This window comes from Phyllobates terribilis, unplaced genomic scaffold (genome assembly GCF_046119375.1).
Source record: "Phyllobates terribilis strain yellow unplaced genomic scaffold, ASM4611937v1 Scaffold_13__5_contigs__length_258822181, whole genome shotgun sequence".
Taxonomy (NCBI): domain Eukaryota; kingdom Metazoa; phylum Chordata; class Amphibia; order Anura; family Dendrobatidae; genus Phyllobates; species Phyllobates terribilis.
Window position 1 is genome coordinate 160,987,942 of NW_027362773.1, and position 20,127 is coordinate 161,008,068.

Consider the following 20,127-nt stretch of genomic DNA (forward strand, 5'->3'; position numbering starts at 1 on the left):
CCATCACCTCGCTGACATCTCCATTACGTTTACTGTGCCCCCAAGTATTCAGCGATCCATACATCACTGCCAAAGGCATAGTGGATCTGCTAGATCCCAACAGGACAAACGCCATGGATCTAGCGCATGTTTCTATGGCGTGAATGTACAGCAGATAATTCCCTGTACATTACAGCGCCAGGAGATTTCAGGAAATCTTATTCATGGAAAATCCAGCTCTGTGGATGTCACCGGAGTCCTCCCTAAGCAATGCAAAGGGTTACAGGTGCAGAAAATGTGCACTTTTTTCAGCAAGGAAATCCATAGCTGTATGTAGAAAATCCTCATCAGATAACGGAACGTGAGAACGAACCTGAAGGTTGTGATTTCTGCTGCTGGATCCGCAGGCCCTGGCTCCATTACTGCAGCTGTGTAGTTGTAGGCGAAGGTCTCACTTGTACTACGTCAGGAACCCGAAAAACTGTGTAAGCCTTGAGGTACTTTCACACCTGGTTGTTGGTCCTGTCGGGCTTCTGTCCAAACCTCCCGCAAAGAGAGATTTGGGTGTACGCACCGACGAGGCCATAAACTATAATGGTGCCGACAGAGTGAACGTGTGACGGACACCCAGATGTGGCCTACTCTGTCTGCGTGTCCGCCTCCAGTAGGCCCGAAAATGATGCACGAGGCGGAGAACGTTCACTGTCAGCACCATTATAGTCTATGGCCCCGTCTGCGCTGGCCGTTGGTTAACTGTTTGTGCTGCTTTTTGTGTTAGCGGATTCTGCATCAGATTCGTCCAAATAGCGATGTGCAACGTGTTTAGCGCAAATGTGCCAGTTGTAATTTATTTTTTGCTTTGTGTTTTTTTTTTTGTTTGTTTTTTTATTCTATGCTATTTCATTAGGCTGAAAAATTTCCCAGTTATCCTTTTCTGGGAAAGCCGGATAACCGGCGCGGCTCCTGTGCTGCGCGGCTCCTCTCTTCCCTGTATAAATGGGTAGGTTTTTTCATTGAGGACTCTCAGAATGTTTGGTGACGACCCCTGTGGGGGGCAGTAATGTCGGCCATATTAGATGTAACCCACCTTTTCAGAAGTGGTAATACCAGGGCGACGCCACGGTAATCGTAGCGCAGTCGTGACTGCAGATGGATTTGTGGGTGTGGCCTATGTTGAAAATGGGTGTGGCTAATGGAAGTGGGCGCAGTCAACAAATTCTAGGTAGGTTGGAAAACTGCAAACTTTGGCGCACATGTACATTTCACTTTACCATACAATGTCCTGAAAAACAAGGAAAAAAAATCAAAGTGAAATGAAATAATTAATAAAAAAAACAAAAAATCCCCAAAACCTGTCAGTGACAGCAGAATGTAAATGGTTAACAGCGGCGACAGAGCCTGTGAATAGGAGGAGGATTGCGTGGTGGTTGTAGATGGAGGCGGGTGTGCGGCTCAGAGGAGGCAGATGGCTCGCTGCTTGTAAGATTCACAGCCACCGTTAGCCAGCAAGGCCGCTCTAGGAATGTGTGCACGGGCGTGACGGCGATACGTCTGTGTACAGATGGCGGCACGGCTCTTCAGGCTTCTAGTTTTGTGTTGATATTGTCAGTTCTGGTCCGGCAGGAGGCGTCGTACAGCAGATGCCGGAAACTTGCAGGGAGATATTGCGCAGATCGGCGACTGTCAGCTGAAAAAGTGCGTAATACCGCAATCATACGTGGATATTGTGAGCAGATCCGAGCACTTGGGTGCGCAGCCATGTCCTCTGTGGGGGGTGGGGGGGATCAATGCTTCTCCGTACTCAGTGCTGCATCAAGTGAGGTTCGCAGCCATGGATCGGCTTCAGCAGTAATGATCGGCTGCAGCTCTCACGTGACGTCCCCATCAGATGTTGATAACCAGGGGATCAGTGGGGGACGCAGTGTTGAGTACAGGGGAGCAGCGCCGGCTTTGGAGTTGTTTTTGATCCTTTTTTCTTTTTTCTTGTTGGGCCCATTAGTAAGGAGATCAGTAATGGACAATCTCTTTAAGGTAAACCTGCTGCCTTATCTGTTATCCTAACAGGCATGTGTACAAGAAACGGCTCCTCTCCTGTCTTTGGGTTTTGTCTGGTATTACAGATCGGCTGAGGAGCAGCCTGCAATACCGCACATGGCCAGTGGACAGATGTGGCGCTGTTATACTTTAGACTCAGTCTCTGCATTGGGGATGTGATATGTATCGCTAGGATTTTCCACCACTTGGCGGTTGTCCAGGACTTCTGTTTTGATGGCCCTCCCTTAGGATAAGACATCAATATCGGACCAGTGGGGTTGCGATACCCGGCCCCCCAATGATCATCAGTTTATAGGGCTGGTGGCCGCATGTCACAATGTACCGCACTGCTCCACATGCCCTGTAGTGGCCATTCTTGGAACTGCCGCTTAGATCACATTCACTTTATTAGGAGCTGAGCTGCAGTACTGAGAACAGCCACTACACAGTGTGCGGAGCCACCACCGGCACTGATCAGTGAGGCTATCAGACCCCATTGATCTGACATTGATCACCTGTCCTGAGGATTGGCTATCCGTATATATGCTCTGGAAAACCCTCTGAATGATGGTTAGGGGTCCGACCTCTTGGACCCCTACTGATCCTGAGATGTGCTTTTTCAGCACTGTTTCCCTTTACTGCTTTTCCCGGCAGAGCAGCGCTCCCAGGGAAAAAGAAGTGGACTGCATTCACTTGCATGGAGTTGCAGTGCAGTAGATGACCGAGAGTGACTCTGGGGAAAACAGTGAGGGGGGCGCATCGCTGATGCAGAGGTCGGACCCCCACCCATCATATCTAAGCAATACACTGTTACTATCTGACATACAGGCGTATCACACAGCAGAACGCTCTGCCCCTAATCACAACCTCCTGACTGCTGGGACCCCAGTGATCCTGAGAATGGGGGCTCCGCACAGCCCCCGGAGGAGCACATTCTCCGCTCTGTCTCTGGGACTGGCGGACATAGCGGTGCACAGTGCTCTGTTCTCCCCGGCAGTCCCATAGACAATGTGGAGCATGTGCACCTCCGCTCCATTAGAGGGGGCTCTACAGTGCCATAGTCTCTGTACATTCGGGGCCCCACCGGTTGGACCCCAGTGACCAGGAGAAGAACCCTTTAAGTGCTGTGCCTTTTTGGTGTTGAAAGCATTTCGGATATTAATTGTAGGGGTAACTATCATCTCCTGACACCTTAATGTGCAGCCCCAGCTGAGCTGTGCGTGCCACGGAGCCGCACTGTCGGCCACGCTACTCTTGGTGATGTCGGCTTATGGCCATTTGTCCTTCACTAGTAAAGATGCCGATCTGTCTCGTGCATGTGTTGCAACCTGAAATTGCAAATTCAGCTCTGCTACATCTTCACAAACTGGCGTGCGGAGTGCGAAATGTGCGGAGTGATGATTAGAGAGGACATGACTCCTGCCAGGCAGAGGATGGCTGCTGCGAGGGAAGGGAAGAAGGGTGAGATATTCCAGAAGAGCAGCAGAGACGGATGATTAATAGGGAGAGATTGATCGCACGTACGAGGATGGCTGCGCTGGAGCTGAGGCGCGGGGACGGGTGTGCACGGTGGGGGGGACGGGTGTGCACGGTGGAAGGGGGGGGGGGCGGGTGTGCACGTTGGGGGGGGGGGGGTGCACGGTGGGGGGGGGGTTTGTGCACGGTGGGGACAATCCAGCAAGGAGAGAGATGACTGTGCTGGTGCAGATGGGCATTGATTGCCAGGGCAGGGACGTGGGCTCCTAATATACGGGCTGGTAAGTGAATATAATTGGCAGGTGCATGGAGCCGGGGGCAGGGAGACGAGAGGCAGCTGTGCTGGGAGGTATGGATGTGGAAGGAGGGCTGCTCTTGTAATCGGGCTGTTTGTGCTGGGGCAGCAATCCTGGTGAGGAATTGCTTTTGCACAGTACGTCGGCATGGTGGGCTCTCAAGGGTTTGTGATTTGGGCATCATTGTAAATCCAATAATGGTAGTTGGGCTACAGGTGGTGGGGTCTGCACAGGGTCGGTGCTGCCGAGACCGCCTAGCTGTAGGACGGAGACCCTTCATATAGCATCTGTAAGGCCGCTCAGGGACGTGCGCCAGCGCTGCATATTGGAAGGCTGTGATAGACATCTGAGGGGCTGAATGCCAGACCGCCGTGCTGCAAGGCAGAGATGACTGAGGAGTGATGAGAGCAGGGATGTGTGGGGGAGGTAGGTGCGATGATGGGCGTTCGGCAGTGGTGGGATCTCCGGGACATGGGGGAACAGGTCTGCTATTTGTCTTAGGGTGGTCTTTGGCAGCAGATCAGGTGGATATGAGTCTGCGGATGACTACATGTACTGGATGATGTGTGGAGGTTGTGCAGAACGGCACCGTATACCCCTCCAGTACAATGCCTATATATAACCATGCCATGTGCTAATATCAGCTTTCATCTCTCCAGGTCCTGCGGATGTTCCCACCTGATCAGCGATGGTCCGGCGAGCGTCTGTAAAATGATATAGTGCAGCGGTGGCACCATGGGGCAGAAGAAGAAGCAGTGTCCCAGGTTGCTGGACTACCTGGTAATCATAGGCGCAAGGTGAGTCCTCGGCGTCAGGAAGGATAGTTGTGGCCTATTGAGGGTCCCCGTGTCTGTGGTGCTGGTGATGCCAATAAGCCCCCCACAGTGTACGAAGAGAGCGATAGTGGGTGGGGGGCGGTGCAGCTCAATACTGAGGTATTGCAGTGTATTGTGGCAGCGAGCAAACTAACTATTTGTAAGATGGAGATTTAAAAAAAATACTACAGCAGGAAGGGGTTAAAAATAAAAGCAGGCAGTAAATAAAAGCCGAAAGTGGAAAAACCGCCGTCATTCGCTCTTACCGTCATCCGACGATCGTTAATGTCATAATGGGGAGAAATTAGAGATTATGCAGCGTAATTAGGTTTCCATTCAGAGAGGATCAGTCGTCCTGAATTAATATTTCATTCGTTCACCGGGGACATCAGATTACCTTTATGTCATGTTGGTAGTAGGCGTCATTAACTATTTCCTACCTATGTGACCGGGAGAGAAAAGCAAAAAAACAAGTGTTTTCCTTTTTTTGGGGGGTAGTGGGGGGGATTCTTAGAAAGGATCATGAGGCTGAAAACGTCCTAAAGCCAAGTGTTCACATATGTGGTCAGGATCGTCACAGCCGCCCCCCCCCCTTCTTCCCGGCAGGGCCGTATGATTTAAAAGATGAGACCCCCATTCACTCGTCCGACCATTGGTCACTGCTTGCAGACGTGATACAGGGTGCGGACCACCCACCTGCCGGCATCCTTGGCGCCTCTTCTGACTATTAGTTCCAGCGTGATGCCATCATTGCATGGCGCACGCATAACTTCCTGCCGGGCTGACCAATCATAAGAGGCGCCGGGGGCTCTGGCAGGTAGGAGCAGATTCGCAGGGCTCTGGTCCAGCGGCTACAAATGGACGACGTGACCAAGGTCCTGCGAACGTTTTTGCTGAATGCTAATTCCTGTGCCTCCCGGTTGTCCCCGCTGGTCTCTGTACTTTCTGCCCGAGTTGCACAGACGTGATGGTCACCGCTGTGACTAGTGATTAGCTGCACTGGTCACATGCGCATCTGAGAAGAGCAGGAAGTACAGAGACTGCAGCACACTGAGCGCTGCTCTGAAGCTCCTGATGTCTGATAATGAAGACTTGTGTTTTGTCCGCCATCTATACTCACTGCTTTCCTCTCCTCTCCAGGCAGCCGAGCAGCGATAGCGTTGCCCAGACGCCTGAGCTTCTTCGACGGTACCCCCTCGAGGACTACCCAGAATTCCCCCTTCCCCCCGACGTGGTGTTCTTCTGCCAGCCAGAGGGATGTCTCAGCGTGCGGCAGAAACGGATGAGCCTGCGGGACGACACCTCGTTTGTGTTCACGCTCACCGATAAGGACAGCGGCATCATACGCTACGGGATCTGCGTGAATTTCTACCGCTCCTTTCAAAAACGCATCCCGAGAGACAAAACCCGCAAACAGCCCAAGCCGGCCCCCGAGAACGGGTCCGAGGGGACAGATGGAGGGCCGACCTTACAGGCCCCGAGCGCAGAGTCCACTCCGGATATCAATCACTCGCCTCGAGGGAAGCGTCTGTCTAAAGGAGTGCAGAGATCTCGTAACAGCACTCTGACCTCGCTGTGCATCATCAGCCACTATCCCTTCTTCTCCACCTTCCGGGAATGTCTCTATACTCTCAAGAGGCTGGTGGACTGCTGCAGCGACCGGCTGGTCAGCAAGAAGGCCGGGCTATCCAAGGGCGTCCAAAGGTAAGACATGGCACGTCACCCACCTACTAAGGCTGAGTCCTTGGGCATCAGGGCCGCCGTCATGACCCTGGTGGAAGGGAGGTGTGCTGATGGTCAGATTAGTTTTTATTCAGCTTTTGTTGTGTGCTCTTCCCTTTAAATGTTAACACTGGTACGGTGCCTTAAAGACCTATTTCTCTCTAATAAAGTGACGGTATATCGCTATATATCCCGGGACCCCCACCCGTCCTAAGAATGATGGACTGCAGCGCTGACTCACGTGAATGAGGTTGTACTACAGTTGCAATGTGTATGAAATCATTGGCTGAATTTGCCGCTGTCAGGGAGTTTCTTAGATTCTGGAAAGTCACTGATTGGATAATGCTGCTCTACAGGGCACTACAAGTGCCAGAACGGCCTGCACCCATTATGTTGCTTATTGCTCAGTGTCAGCGGAGACGTCCGTGTGGCTGTGAGCTGCCGGCAGGGACCTTATCCCATCACACAGGAACAGATGGTGGATCCATGCTCGGCCTCTGCATGTATTTAGGATTAGCGGTGATCCCAACAGGAGGCGAGACCTCAGGTGTCCTCTGTCACATACGAGAGCGCTCCGACTGATTGTCCAGTACAGGGAAGTCATGACAGCTTGGATCTTACGCTATATACAGTAGATAACACAGGATCCACCATTCACAATGGGGGATGTCACAGCTCACCTCCTCCTCCTGTACAATGACTGATAATTCCTCTATATACAGCGGATAATGCAGGATCCCACCATTCACAATAGGTGATGTTAAGCTCACCACCTCCTCCTTTACAATGACTGATAACACCCCTATGTACAGTAGATAACACAGGATCCACCATTCACAATACGTGATGTCACCGCTCACCTCCTCCTCCTCCTGTACAGTGACTGATCACACCTCTATATACAGTAGATGACACAGGATCCACCATTCACAATAGGGGATGTCACAGCTCACCTCCTCCTCCTGTACAGTGACTGATAATTTCTCTATATACAGCGGATAACGCAGGATCCACCATTCACAATAGGTGATGTCACAGCTCACCTCCTCCTGTACAATGACTGATAATTTCTCTATATACAGCGGATAACGCAGGATCCACCATTCACAATAGGTGATGTCACAGCTCACCTCCTCCTCCTCTACAATGACTGATAATTCCTCTATATACAGTGGATAACGCAGGATCCACCATTCACAATAGGTGATGTCACAGCTCCCCTCCTCCTCCTGTACAATGACTGATAACACCTCTATATACAGTAGATGACACAGGATCCATCATTCACCATACATGATGTCACAGCTCACCTTCTCCCTACACAGGGAGTGGTGAACAGCAGGATTTCTAATCTTTATTTTAATAAGTTTGATCTTGGAAAAAAAAATCAAAAACAAATTTTGCCAGAAATATAAAAAATACATTTCTCACAAGATCCTGATTACACACTGGGCCTCGTCCCCTGTAACTCGGCTGCTCAGTGAAGCAAAATTAATTTACAACCATTTAGCCAAGACTTTCCGAGTAGATGGAGTTGTGCGATGGTGAGCGCAGCGGAGCGTTGCTAGCTGCAGGCCACTCATTCAGCGAGCGCTGGCTTACACTGTGTGGGGGGATGTGACTCCCCTCCGCTATATGACACTGTGCGGGGGGGGGGGTGTGACTCCTCTCCCCTACTCTGTATGACACTGTGCGGGGGGATGTGACTCCTCTCCCCTACTCTGTATGACACTGTGCGGGGGGATGTGACTCCTCTCCCCTACTCTGTATGACACTGTGCTGGGGGGATGCGACGCCTCTCCCCTACTCTGTATGACACTGTGTGGGGGGTATGTGACTCCTCTCCCCTACTCTGTATGACACTGTGCGGGGGGGGGGGGGGGGATGTGACTCCTCTCCCCTACTCTGTATGACACTGTGCGGGGGGGGGGTGTGACTCCTCTCCCCTACTCTGTATGACACTGTGCGGGGGGGGGGGGGATGTGACTCCTCTCCCCTACTCTGTATGACACTGTGCGGGGGGGGGGGGGGATGTGACTCCTCTCCCCTACTCTGTATGACACTGTGCGGGGGGGGGGGGGTATGTGACTCCTCTCCCCTACTCTGTATGACACTGTGCGGGGGGGGTGTGACTCCTCTCCCCTACTCTGTATGACACTATGCGGGGGGGGGGGATGTGACTCCTCTCCCCTACTCTGTATGACACTGTGCGGGGGGGGGGATGTGACTCCTCTCCCCTACTCTGTATGACACTGTGCGGGGGGGGGGGTATGTGACTCCTTACCCCTACTCTGTATGACACTGTGCGGGGGGGGTGTGACTCCTCTCCCCTACTCTGTATGACACTATGCGGGGGGGGGGATGTGACTCCTCTCCCCTACTCTGTATGACACTGTGCGGGGGGATGTGACTCTTTTCCCCTACTCTGTATGACACTATGCGGGGGGGGGGGGGGTGTGACTCCTCTCCCCTACTCTGTATGACACTGTGCGGAGGGGATGCGACTCCTCTCCCCTACTCTGTATGACACTGTGCGGAGGGGATGCGACTCCTCTCCCCTACTCTGTATGACACTGTGCGGAGGGGATGCGACTCCTCTCCCCTACTCTGTATGACACTGTGCTGGGGGGATGCGACTCCTCTCCCCTACTCTGTATGACACTGTGCTGGGGGGATGCGACTCCTCTCCCCTACTCTGTATGACACTGTGCGGAGGGGATGCGACTCCTCTCCCCTACTCTGTATGACACTGTGCTGGGGGGATGCGACTCCTCTCCCCTACTCTGTATGACACTGTGTGGGGGGTATGTGATTTCTCTCCCCTACTCTGTATGACACTGTGTGGGGGGTATGTGATTCCTCTCCCCTACTCTGTATGACACTGTGTGGGGGGTATGTGATTCCTCTCCCCTACTCTGTATGACACTGTGCGGGGGGGGGGGTGTGACTCCTCTCCCCTACTCTGTATGACACTGTGCGGGGGGGGGGGGGGGGGGGATTTGACTCCTCTCCCTTACTCTGTATGACACTGTGCGGGGGGGATGTGACTCCTCTCCCCTACTCTGTATGACACTGTGCGGGGGGGATGTGACTCCTCTCCCCTACTCTGTATGACACTGTGCGGGGGGGATGTGACTCCTCTCCCCTACTCTGTATGACACTGTGCGGGGGGGATGTGACTCCTTTCCCCTACTCTGTATGACACTGTGCGGGGGGGATGTGACTCCTCTCCCCTACTCTGTATGACACTGTGCGGGGGGGATGTGACTCCTCTCCCCTACTCTGTATGACACTGTGCCGGGGAATGTGACTCCTCTCCCTTACTCTGTATGACACTGTGCGGGGGGGGGTGTGACTCCTCTCCCCTACTCTGTATGACACTGTGCGGGGGGGATGTGACTCCTCTCCCCTACTCTGTATGACACTGTGCGGGGGGGATGTGACTCCTCTCCCCTACTCTGTATGACACTGTGCGGGGGGGATGTGACTCCTTTCCCCTACTCTGTATGACACTGTGCGGGGGGGATGTGACTCCTCTCCCCTACTCTGTATGACACTGTGCCGGGGAATGTGACTCCTCTCCCTTACTCTGTATGACACTGTGCGGGGGGGATGTGACTCCTCTCCCCTACTCTGTATGACACTGTGCGGGGGGGATGTGACTCCTTTCCCCTACTCTGTATGACACTGTGCGGGGGGGATGTGACTCCTCTCCCCTACTCTGTATGACACTGTGCCGGGGAATGTGACTCCTCTCCCTTACTCTGTATGACACTGTGTGGGGGGGATGTGACTCCTCTCCCCTACTCTGTATGACACTGTGCGGGGGAATGTGACTCCTCTCCCCTACTCTGTATGACACTGTGCGGGGGGTATGTGACTCCTCTCCCCTACTCTGTATGACACTGTGCGGGGGGTATGTGACTCCTCTCCCCTACTCTGTATGACACTGTGCGGGGGGTATGTGACTCCTCTCCCCTACTCCGTATGACACTGTGCGGGGGGTATGTGACTCCTCTCCCCTACTCCGTATGACACTGTACGGGGGGGGATGTGACTCCTCTTCCCTACTCTGTATGACACTGTGCGGGGGGATGTGACTCCTCTCCCCTACTCCGTATGACACTGTACGGGGGGGATGTGACTCCTCTCCCCTACTCTGTATGACACTGTGCGGGGGGGATGTGACTCCTCTCCCCTACTCTGTATGACACTGTGCGGGGGGGATGTGACTCCTCTCCTCTGTATGACACTGTGCGGGGGGGATGTGACTCCTTACCCCTACTCTGTATGACACTGTGCGGGGGGGATGTGACTCCTCTCCTCTATATGACACTGTGCGGGGGGATGTGACTCCTCTCCCCTACTCTGTATGACACTGTGCGGGGGGGATGTGACTCCTCTCCCCTACTCTGTATGACACTGTGCGGGGGGGATGTGACTCCTCTCCCCTACTCTGTATGACACTGTGCGGGGGGGATGTGACTCCTCTCCCCTACTCTGTATGACACTCTGCGGGGGGGATGTGACTCCTCTCCCCTACTCTGTATGACACTGTGCGGGGGGTATGTGATTCCTCTCCCCTACTCTGTATGACACTGTGCGGGGGGGATGTGACTCCTCTCCCCTACTCTGTATGACACTGTGCGGGGGGGATGTGACTCCTCTCCCCTACTCTGTATGACACTGTGCGGGGGGGATGCGACTCCTCTCCCCTACTCTGTATGACACTGTGCGGGGGGATGTGACCCCTCTCCTCTATATGACACTGTGCGGGGGGGATGTGACTCCTTTCCCCTACTCTGTATGACACTGTGCGGGGGGGATGTGACTCCTCTCCCCTACTCTGTATGACACTGTGCGGGGGGGATGTGACTCCTCTCCCCTACTCTGTATGACACTGTGCGGGGGGGATGTGACTCCTCTCCCCTACTCTGTATGACACTGTGCGGGGGGGATGTGACTCCTCTCCCCTACTCTGTATGACACTGTGCGGGGGGGATGTGACTCCTCTCCCCTACTCTGTATGACACTGTGTGGGGGGATGCGACTCCTCTCCCCTACTCTGTATGACACTGTGTGGGGGGATGCGACTCCTCTCCCCTACTCTGTATGACACTGTGCGGGGGGGATGTGACTCCTCTCCCCTACTCTGTATGACACTGTGCGGGGGGGATGTGACTCCTCTCCCCTACTCTGTATGACACTGTGCGGGGGGGATGTGACTCCTCTCCCCTACTCTGTATGACACTGTGCGGGGGTAATGTGACTCCTCTCCCCTACTCTGTATGACACTGTGCGGGGGGGATGTGACTCCTCTCCCCTACTCTGTATGACACTGTGCGGGGGGGATGTGACTCCTCTCCCCTACTCTGTATGACACTGTGCGGGGGGGATGTGACTCCTCTCCCCGGCTCTGTATGACACTGTGCGGGGGGGATGTGACTCCTCTCCCCTACTCTGTATGACACTGTGCGGGGGGATGCGACTCCTCTACCCTACTCTGTATGACACTGTGTGGTGGGGGATGCGACTCCTCTCCCCTACTCTGTATGACACTGTGCGGGGGGATGTGACCCCTCTCCTCTATATGACACTGTGCGGGGGGGATGTGACTCCTTTCCCCTACTCTGTATGACACTGTGCGGGGGGGATGTGACTCCTCTCCCCTACTCTGTATGACACTGTGCGGGGGGGATGTGACTCCTCTCCCCTACTCTGTATGACACTGTGCGGGGGGGATGTGACTCCTCTCCCCTACTCTGTATGACACTGTGCGGGGGGATGTGACTCCTCTCCCCTACTCTGTATGACACTGTGCGGGGGGGATGTGACTCCTTTCCCCTACTCTGTATGACACTCTGCGGGGGGTATGTGACTCCTCTCCCCTACTCTGTATGACACTCTGCGGGGGGTATGTGACTCCTCTCCCCTACTCTGTATGACTGTGTGGGGGGATGCGACTCCTCTCCCCTACTCTGTATGACACTGTGCGGGGGGTATGTGACTCCTCTCCCCTACTCTGTATGACACTGTGCGGGGGGGATGTGACCCCTCTCCTCTATATGACACTGTGCGGGGGGGATGTGACTCCTCTCCCCTACTCTGTATGACACTGTGCGGGGGGATGTGACTCCTCTCCCCTACTCTGTATGACACTGCGCAGGGGGGGGATGTGACTCCTCTCCCCTACTCTGTATGACACTGTGCGGGGGGATGTGACTCCTCTCCCCTACTCTGTATGACACTGCGCAGGGGGGGGATGTGACTCCTCTCCCCTACTCTGTATGACACTGCGCAGGGGGGGGATGTGACTCCTCTCCCCTACTTTGTATGACACTGTGCGGGGGGATGTGACTCCTCTCCCCTACTTTGTATGACACTGTGCTGGGGGGATGCGACTCCTCTCCCCTGCTCTGTATGACACTGTGGTTTTTAACCCCTCCATGATTGAGCCGCCGGCTGCACGGATATCATCAGATAATGTCTTATCTGCGCCGCAGGAGACGAGTAGCCGCTACCTGGATATCGTAGCATAATGAAGTACACTCGTCCTCCGATCCCACGCCAACCTCCATACTTCCTGTCCTTTACGCACGGGGCCGTCAATGCTGCAGTCAATCATTGGCCTCAGCGGTAACCATCACCTTAGATGGACAGGTCCTTACATGGCACATACGAAGCTCTTACTGAATCCTGTGTAACCCCTTTGCTCTGCAGCGCTCCGCACCTCTGTACACCGTCCCTGTGACAACACCACCATTGTGCTCCTGTAACTTGCTGCCGGAGCGGCTCGTGTTTGCCTTTCCATGACACTTGTATGACCGGTCTTTGTGTGCACATGTAAACACGGGAGGACAGAGCCTGTTCTCAAACAGCTGCTGAACAGAGACCCCGGATGAAGTGCGGGGACTGGGAAGCTTTCTCTCCAGAGCAGCGCTCCTGGCCTTGCAGAGAACTGCAGCCCATTCACATGAATCCCTGCCACCTTGTGTGCAGAGAAATGCCAGCGGACGGACCGCAGGCTAGTCCACGTGTGATAATGGGCAGCAGGTACGGGGCTGGCCCTTCCTGGCAGGTACTGCTGGCTCTCACCAGCGCTCCTGGACCCGCGTGTCCATTAATGAGATTTATTCCGTCTGTGACCGTCTTTCAACCGTAAAATTGTCTTCCATGTGATCCTCGGGGCGGGCGGGTGCGTGACTTTCCCTTTTTCCACATCAGTTCTGGAGCTCGATAATAAGAGATGACCCCGCCCGCTTGGAAACGCGACGTTTCGAGCCGTTCATCTGCTGCTTCACGGCCGAATGACAACGTAAAATGGGGATTAGTTCTGGCCACTTCTGCAAAAAACAGCATACGACATGCCGAATGTGACACTACAACTCCCAGCAGGCTGTGACGGCAGGCTGTCCAGCACCATGCTATGCTTCTCTTCCCCCATGGTGGCGCTGCAGAGAAATCAAACACTACCTGGTGGTGGCGGCCGTCTGACGAGGCATACTGGGAGATCAACTTGCTCCAAAAAGTAAAAATGGGCCGGTGACCGTCCAAACCCAAGAACTGAGCGCCGAAAGCTGGAGGAATGGCAGCGCTTAGCATTTTATTTACTCAGGCACGGTGACTCATCTCTCCAGGCAGCAGCGGGGGGCGCACAGTTTGGGGCAACAGCCCCCCGCAAGTCCGTGGTGCACTACTCCAATGCGGAAGATACCACCTTTTTGAAATGCATTCTCCTGGGAAAATATGGGGGCATTGTATCCCCCTATTTATGCCGGATCATTCATCCTCTGTGGAGCTGCTGGAAAAAAAAACGAGTGCAGCGCTCCGCAGTCCCCTAGATCGAGTGCACTGCTGCCACCATCCTAACAGGAATAAGGGTCCCAATCTGCAGATTGTTGCTGGTCCCAGTGTCCGGACCCCACTAAATTTAGAAGCTATCTAAACCCTCCAAAGCCGGCTATACTACTCCAGTGCGGTGCTAGTCCTGTATACAGCTCCCGTATCCATGCTCATCTCAGCCAAGCGTGCATGTGTGTACAATGAGGGGTAGGGACTAAGCCGGTGTCGGCCTATATTCTGTAGGTGGAAAAGGATTCGGCATGTTACAACCCAAGCGAAATATGCCTGCTCCTTCTATAATCCAGACACTGCCGTCAGGAGAGCAGCCCTGTTTCGGGGCATTTGCTCCTCATCAGCACAGATGCTACTTGTTGGCCAATGGAGATGGCGCAGATGCAGGAGGCACCGACTCTCGCTACAGACACAACTGGTTATGGAGACTTCTTTTCAAGGCAAAGCTTCATGAGAAAAAACATGGACGATGCTCCTACCAGACAAACCAGAGCCCCGTATGTAGGCGGCTGATTTGGGGTCTGGCCGGATGAGCTACTTAGCATATATTTTTCCCATGATGCATTGCCTTGAAGATGAGTCTCCGTACTGATGGTCTCTCCTGTAAGCTGGTGCTTCGCTCTGCTGAGGATTTTTTTCTTTGTTCCTTCTTTATCCTGCGATAAGTATTTGCCCCCGGACTTGTCATTGTGCTGCAGGTGACACATTGTCACGACGTACGAGAGGAGCAGTAATCTGTAATCGCTCATCATCTCCTCCCTCCCCTGGGGTCACAGACTGATGTGAATGCTGAGCGGCTGCACCCGGCGACAAAGTGCAGCCGCAGGGCGAAAAACGGGAGCAAATGTGTATACAGCTGTGCACCCCGGGCTCCGGAGGTGGAGCGTATAGAGACCTCTGCATGGTATATAGGGTGTGAAGTCTCACCATGGGTGTATATAGTGCTGTATACAGCTGTGCGCCCTGGATATAAGGCTCCCCGGGCTCCGGAGGTGGAGCGTATAGAGACCTCTGCATGGTATATAGTGTGTGACCTCTCACCATGGGGGTATATAGTGCTGTATACAGCTGTGCGCCCTGGATATAAGGCTCCCCGGGCTCCGGAGGTGGAGCGTATAGAGACCTCTGCATGGTATATAGTGTGTGACCTCTCACCATGGGGGTATATAGTTCTGTATACAGCTGTGCACCCCGGATATAGGGCTCCCCGGGCACTGGAGATGGAGCGTATAGGGACCTCTGTATGGTATATAGTGTGTGACCTCTCACCATGGGGGTATATAGTGCTGTATACAGTTGTGCACCTCGGATATGGGGCTCCCTGGGCACCGGAGGTGGAGCGTATAGACTTCTACATGGTATATAGTGTGTGACCTCTCGCCATGGGAGTATATAGTGCTGTATACAGCTGTGCACCCCGGATATAGGGCTCCCCGAGCACTGGAGGTGGAGCGTATAGACTTCTGCATGGTATATAGTGTGTGACCTCTCACCATGGGGGTATATAGTGCTGTATACAGGACACGTATAGTGACCTCCCGCATCCCCCGTGGCCGTTCCTTCTCTCCTGTGACTTCTGATATTGGGGGCACTAGTTTGCCGCTTCCTTGTTGCTCTCATTCAGTTTTTGGGCTTGTCTGCCTTTTTTCCATTGTTCATTTCCAGCTCTGGAATCTCCATTTTCTCCAGGGTCACATAATTGATCTTCCTGGACTAATTCCCAACACACAGGTCCGGTCATGGCCTTTAATTATGATGATCAATATGGGAAGTTTCCTGTTGGTCGCTCCCGTAGGTATAACCTATAGGTACTTCCGTGACCGGTGACTTATTACCCCACCAATGTTGCCATTCTATACGTACCATCACTTGCCCGGACCGCAGTCCGTGTGGAGGCCGTGTGCTCCCGCTGGAGGGGTCCTCCACAGTCCATGTCACATGCAGCCGTGTGCTCCCGCTGGAGGGGTCCTCCACAGTCCATGTCACATGCAGCCGTGTGCTCCCGCTGGAGGGGTCCTCCACAGTCCATGTCACATGCAGCCGTGTGCTCCCGCTGGAGGGGTCCTCCACAGTCCATGTCAGATGCAGCCATGTGCTCCCGCTGGAGGGGTCCTCCACAGTCCATGTCAGATGCAGCCGTGTGCTCCCGCTGGAGGGGTCCTCCACAGTCCATGTCAGATGCAGCCGTGTGCTCCCGCTGGAGGGGTCCTCCACAGTCCATGTCAGATGCAGCCGTGTGCTCCCGCTGGAGGGGTCCTCCACAGTCCATGTCAGATGCAGCCGTGTGCTCCCGCTGGAGGGGTCCTCCACAGTCCATGTCAGATGCAGCCGTGTGCTCCCGCTGGAGGGGTCCTCCACAGTCCATGTCACATGCAGCCGTGTGCTCCCGCTGGAGGGGTCCTCCACAGTCCATGTCACATGCAGCCGTGTGCTCCCGCTGGAGGGGTCCTCCACAGTCCATGTCACATGCAGCCGTGTGCTCCCGCTGGAGGGGTCCTCCACAGTCCATGTCAGATGCAGCTGTGTGCTCCCCGCTGGAGGGGTCCTCCACAGTCCATGTCACATGCAGCCGTGTGCTCCCGCTGGAGGGGTCCTCCACAGTCCATGTCACATGCAGCCGTGTGCTCCCGCTGGAGGGGTCCTCCACAGTCCATGTCACATGCAGCCGTGTGCTCCCGCTGGAGGGGTCCTCCACAGTCCATGTCACATGCAGCCGTGTGCTCCCGCTGGAGGGGTCCTCCACAGTCCATGTCAGATGCAGCCGTGTGCTCCCGCTGGAGGGGTCCTCCACAGTCCATGTCAGATGCAGCCGTGTGCTCCCGCTGGAGGGGTCCTCCACAGTCCATGTCAGATGCAGCCGTGTGCTCCCGCTGGAGGGGTCCTCCACAGTCCTCCTCTGATTCAGAAATGACTCTGATTAAATGGAGGACGCTGCTGATTTTGAGGCTTTTCTGCATTTTCTGGAGGCTGTGAGAAGCAATCCTTCTCTCGGATCACCTCTGATATTATGGTGGTGTAATAGGTCACCATTTTCTGCAGCAGGTGGTGCAGTGCGGAAATTTCTATACGTGGTGGAATTAGTAGTAGAGCGAGAACACGGATTTTAGTTTGTGGCTTAAACTGTGGTCAGGTTTAGATTTTGCAGATTATTTTTAGGCCAGGATGCAGTCAGTCCTACATGTCAGGACCCGGACGGACCAGTCCAGGAACCTCCATTGAAGAATCCAAAGAAAACAACCCCAAAAAAAGTGGGGCGCCAGAACCAAACTGTTGTCCTCGGACTCCAGGCATTTTTTTTTAAGGCATGTATTTGAGACTAAAAAATGTTGTAGCTGGGTTCCATTAGAAATGTTGCCCCATTTTCCTACTCCAACCGCCGTGCCGTTCGGTATCGCTGGCTGCAGAGTACATTACATGTCAGTCAGTGAGCTCAGTGATTGACAGGAGAGCTCGTAACTCTTATCTGCATTTTCTGAGCTCCTGTCGGCTGATTTACGACAACAGACCAAATCAAAGTTGAATGTGCAACGAAACAGAAGAGCCTATAAAAGCCAAAAGGGGAAACCTTTTTGATGAAACACAATTGCAAAAAATAATTTTTACCCCCCCAAGTACAGGCATTTAAGAAAAAAACAAAGACCCCCCAAAGGTGGGCAGCCCATTTAAATGTAGCCATTCAGCCTTGGTTATTTAAGTTTCTTGGAAGCAGATCATGAGTCCTTGGAGTCCAGCGCCTGTTACACGATTTAGCTTTTTAGAAATTGTTGATAAATTATAAAGGTTGTGTATTTTTTTTGGCCGGACACTGATGCTCGGATCTCTCCGCCGTTTTAGGGACACCATGTGGAGGATCTTCACCGGCGCTCTGCAGCTAGAAGAGAAGTCCAACGTCCTCCTGCACGACCTGCGGGAGATCGAAGCCTGGATTTATCGCTTGCTGCGCTCGCCCACCCCCGTACCCGGCCTGAAGAGGGTGGATGTGGAAGTCTTGCCCTTAGAGCTGCAGCCGTCCTTGACCTTCGCCCTTCCGGACCCATCCCGCTTCTCTCTGGTGGACTTCCCCCTACATTTGCCCCTAGAGCTCCTTGGCGTGGAGGCCTGTCTGCAAGTCTTATCCTGTATTCTGCTGGAACATAAGGTAACGCCTGCTTGTGGAGCCGTCGGTCACGTCCATGATCTGTGCTTGGTCTTGCACTTCATTCCCAGACACCACATTGCGTCTGAGTTGCAGTACCGAGCACGAACCATGGAGAAGACTGGCGCTCTTCCTGGGAAGAGACCATTTTTACTTCCATATTTCACACGGCCTCAATAACCCCTGGGCATCATGTGCTGTAAATGTACATTTATACTTCATATATTTCTAGCACAGTGATCACAAGGGCGCTGAGGTTGTGCGTGCAATGATTTTTCCCTGTGATTGAAATACTCCAGCCGGATTCGGGGAAAACTGATCAGACACTTAATGATGAGACAGTTGCGCCCAGTAAAGATGTGGATTTGGAAATGGTCATATAGCAATTCACATATTACATTACCCACCTGTGAGGTCTGTGTGCCCCTCCCAGTAATATAGGCTGGATGTGAGGTCTGTGTGTCTCTCCCAGTAATATAGGCTGGATGTGAGGTCTGTGTGTCTCTCCCAGTAATATAGGCTGGATGTGAGGTCTGTGTGTTCCTCCCAGTAATATAGGCTGGATGTGAGGTCTGTGTGTCCCTCCCAGTAATACAGGCTGGATGTGAGGTCTGTGTGTTATCCCAGTAATACAGGCTGGATGTGAGGTCTGTGTGTCCCTCCCAGTAATATAGGCTGGATGTGAGGTTTGTGTGTCCCTCCCAGTAATATAGGCTGGATGTGAGGTCTGTGTGTCCCTCCCAGTAATATAGGCTGGATGTGAGGTCTGTGTGTCGCTCCCGGTAATACATGCTGGATGTGAGGTCTGTGTGTCCCTCCCGGTAATACAGGCTGGATGTGAGGTCTGTGTGTCCCTCCCGGTAATACAGGCTGGATGTGAGGTCTGTGTGTCCCTCCCAGTAATATTGGCTGGATGTGAGCTCTGTGTGTCTCTCCCAGTAATATAGGCTGGATGTGAGGTCTGTGTGTCTCTCCCAGTAATATAGGCTGGATGTGAGGTCTGTGTGTCCCTCCCAGTAATATTGGCTGGATGTGAGCTCTGTGTGTCTCTCCCAGTAATATAGGCTGGATGTGAGGTCTGTGTGTTCCTCCCAGTAATATAGGCTGGATGTGAGGTCTGTGTGTCTCTCCCAGTAATATAGGCTGGATGTGAGGTCTGTGTGTTCCTCCCAGTAATATAGGCTGGATGTGAGGTCTGTGTGTCTCCCCCAGTAATATTGGCTGGATGTTAGGTCTGTGTGTCCCTCCCAGTAATCTAGTCTGAAGTTGACGTCTGTGTGTCCTCCCGGTAATACAGGCTGGATGTGAGGTCTGTGTGTCCCTCTAAGCACTGCTAGATGGGGTTGCCCGACCACTTAGCGTGCATATGATTGGCCACTGATCGGGGCATTGGGTGGATCCGTGGCCTCCAGTTCTGACATTATATGCCTCTTTTCAGGTGGTGCTGCAGTCCCGGGACTACAATGCGTTGTCAATGTCGGTGATGGCGTTCGTGTCGATGATTTACCCTCTTGAGTATATGTTTCCTGTGATCCCTCTCCTGCCCACGTGCATGGCCTCTGCAGAGCAGGTAAGAGGGGCGATCCCTTTATCTTGGCCTCGGGCAGCAGATCCTAATCTCGGGGCTCCTGTTCCTTTTCCCCATTAGCTGCTTCTTTATGTGACAATGTGCTTCTTGTTCAGCTGCTCCTGGCACCGACCCCGTACATCATCGGCGTTCCTGCCAGCTTCTTCCTCTACAAGTCTGACTTCAGGATGCCGGACGACGTGTGGCTGGTTGACCTGGACACCAACAAGGTAAGCCTGGCTCCTGGGC

General features: G+C 53.6%; 1 protein-coding gene across 18 annotated transcripts in view; it reads left to right on the top strand.

Moving 5' to 3' along the window:
* The window catches only part of MADD (MAP kinase activating death domain), a 75,948-nt gene that overhangs the window by 2,856 nt on the left and 52,965 nt on the right, over window positions 1–20,127 (top strand). For 16 of the 18 annotated variants that reach the window (XM_073658934.1, XM_073658945.1, XM_073658940.1 and 13 more), the window contains exons 2-6: window positions 4,445–4,582; window positions 5,741–6,304; window positions 18,011–18,314; window positions 19,750–19,881; window positions 19,995–20,108. In XM_073658934.1, coding sequence (XP_073515035.1) covers window positions 4,521–4,582; window positions 5,741–6,304; window positions 18,011–18,314; window positions 19,750–19,881; window positions 19,995–20,108 — 1,176 coding nt within the window. In that variant the 5' untranslated portion in view covers window positions 4,445–4,520. Of the gene's footprint in view, window positions 1–3,353; window positions 3,475–3,651; window positions 3,771–4,444; window positions 4,583–5,740; window positions 6,305–18,010; window positions 18,315–19,749; window positions 19,882–19,994; window positions 20,109–20,127 lie in introns of those variants that run through there. The other 2 variants (XM_073658936.1, XM_073658935.1) reach the window with 2 other exon arrangements.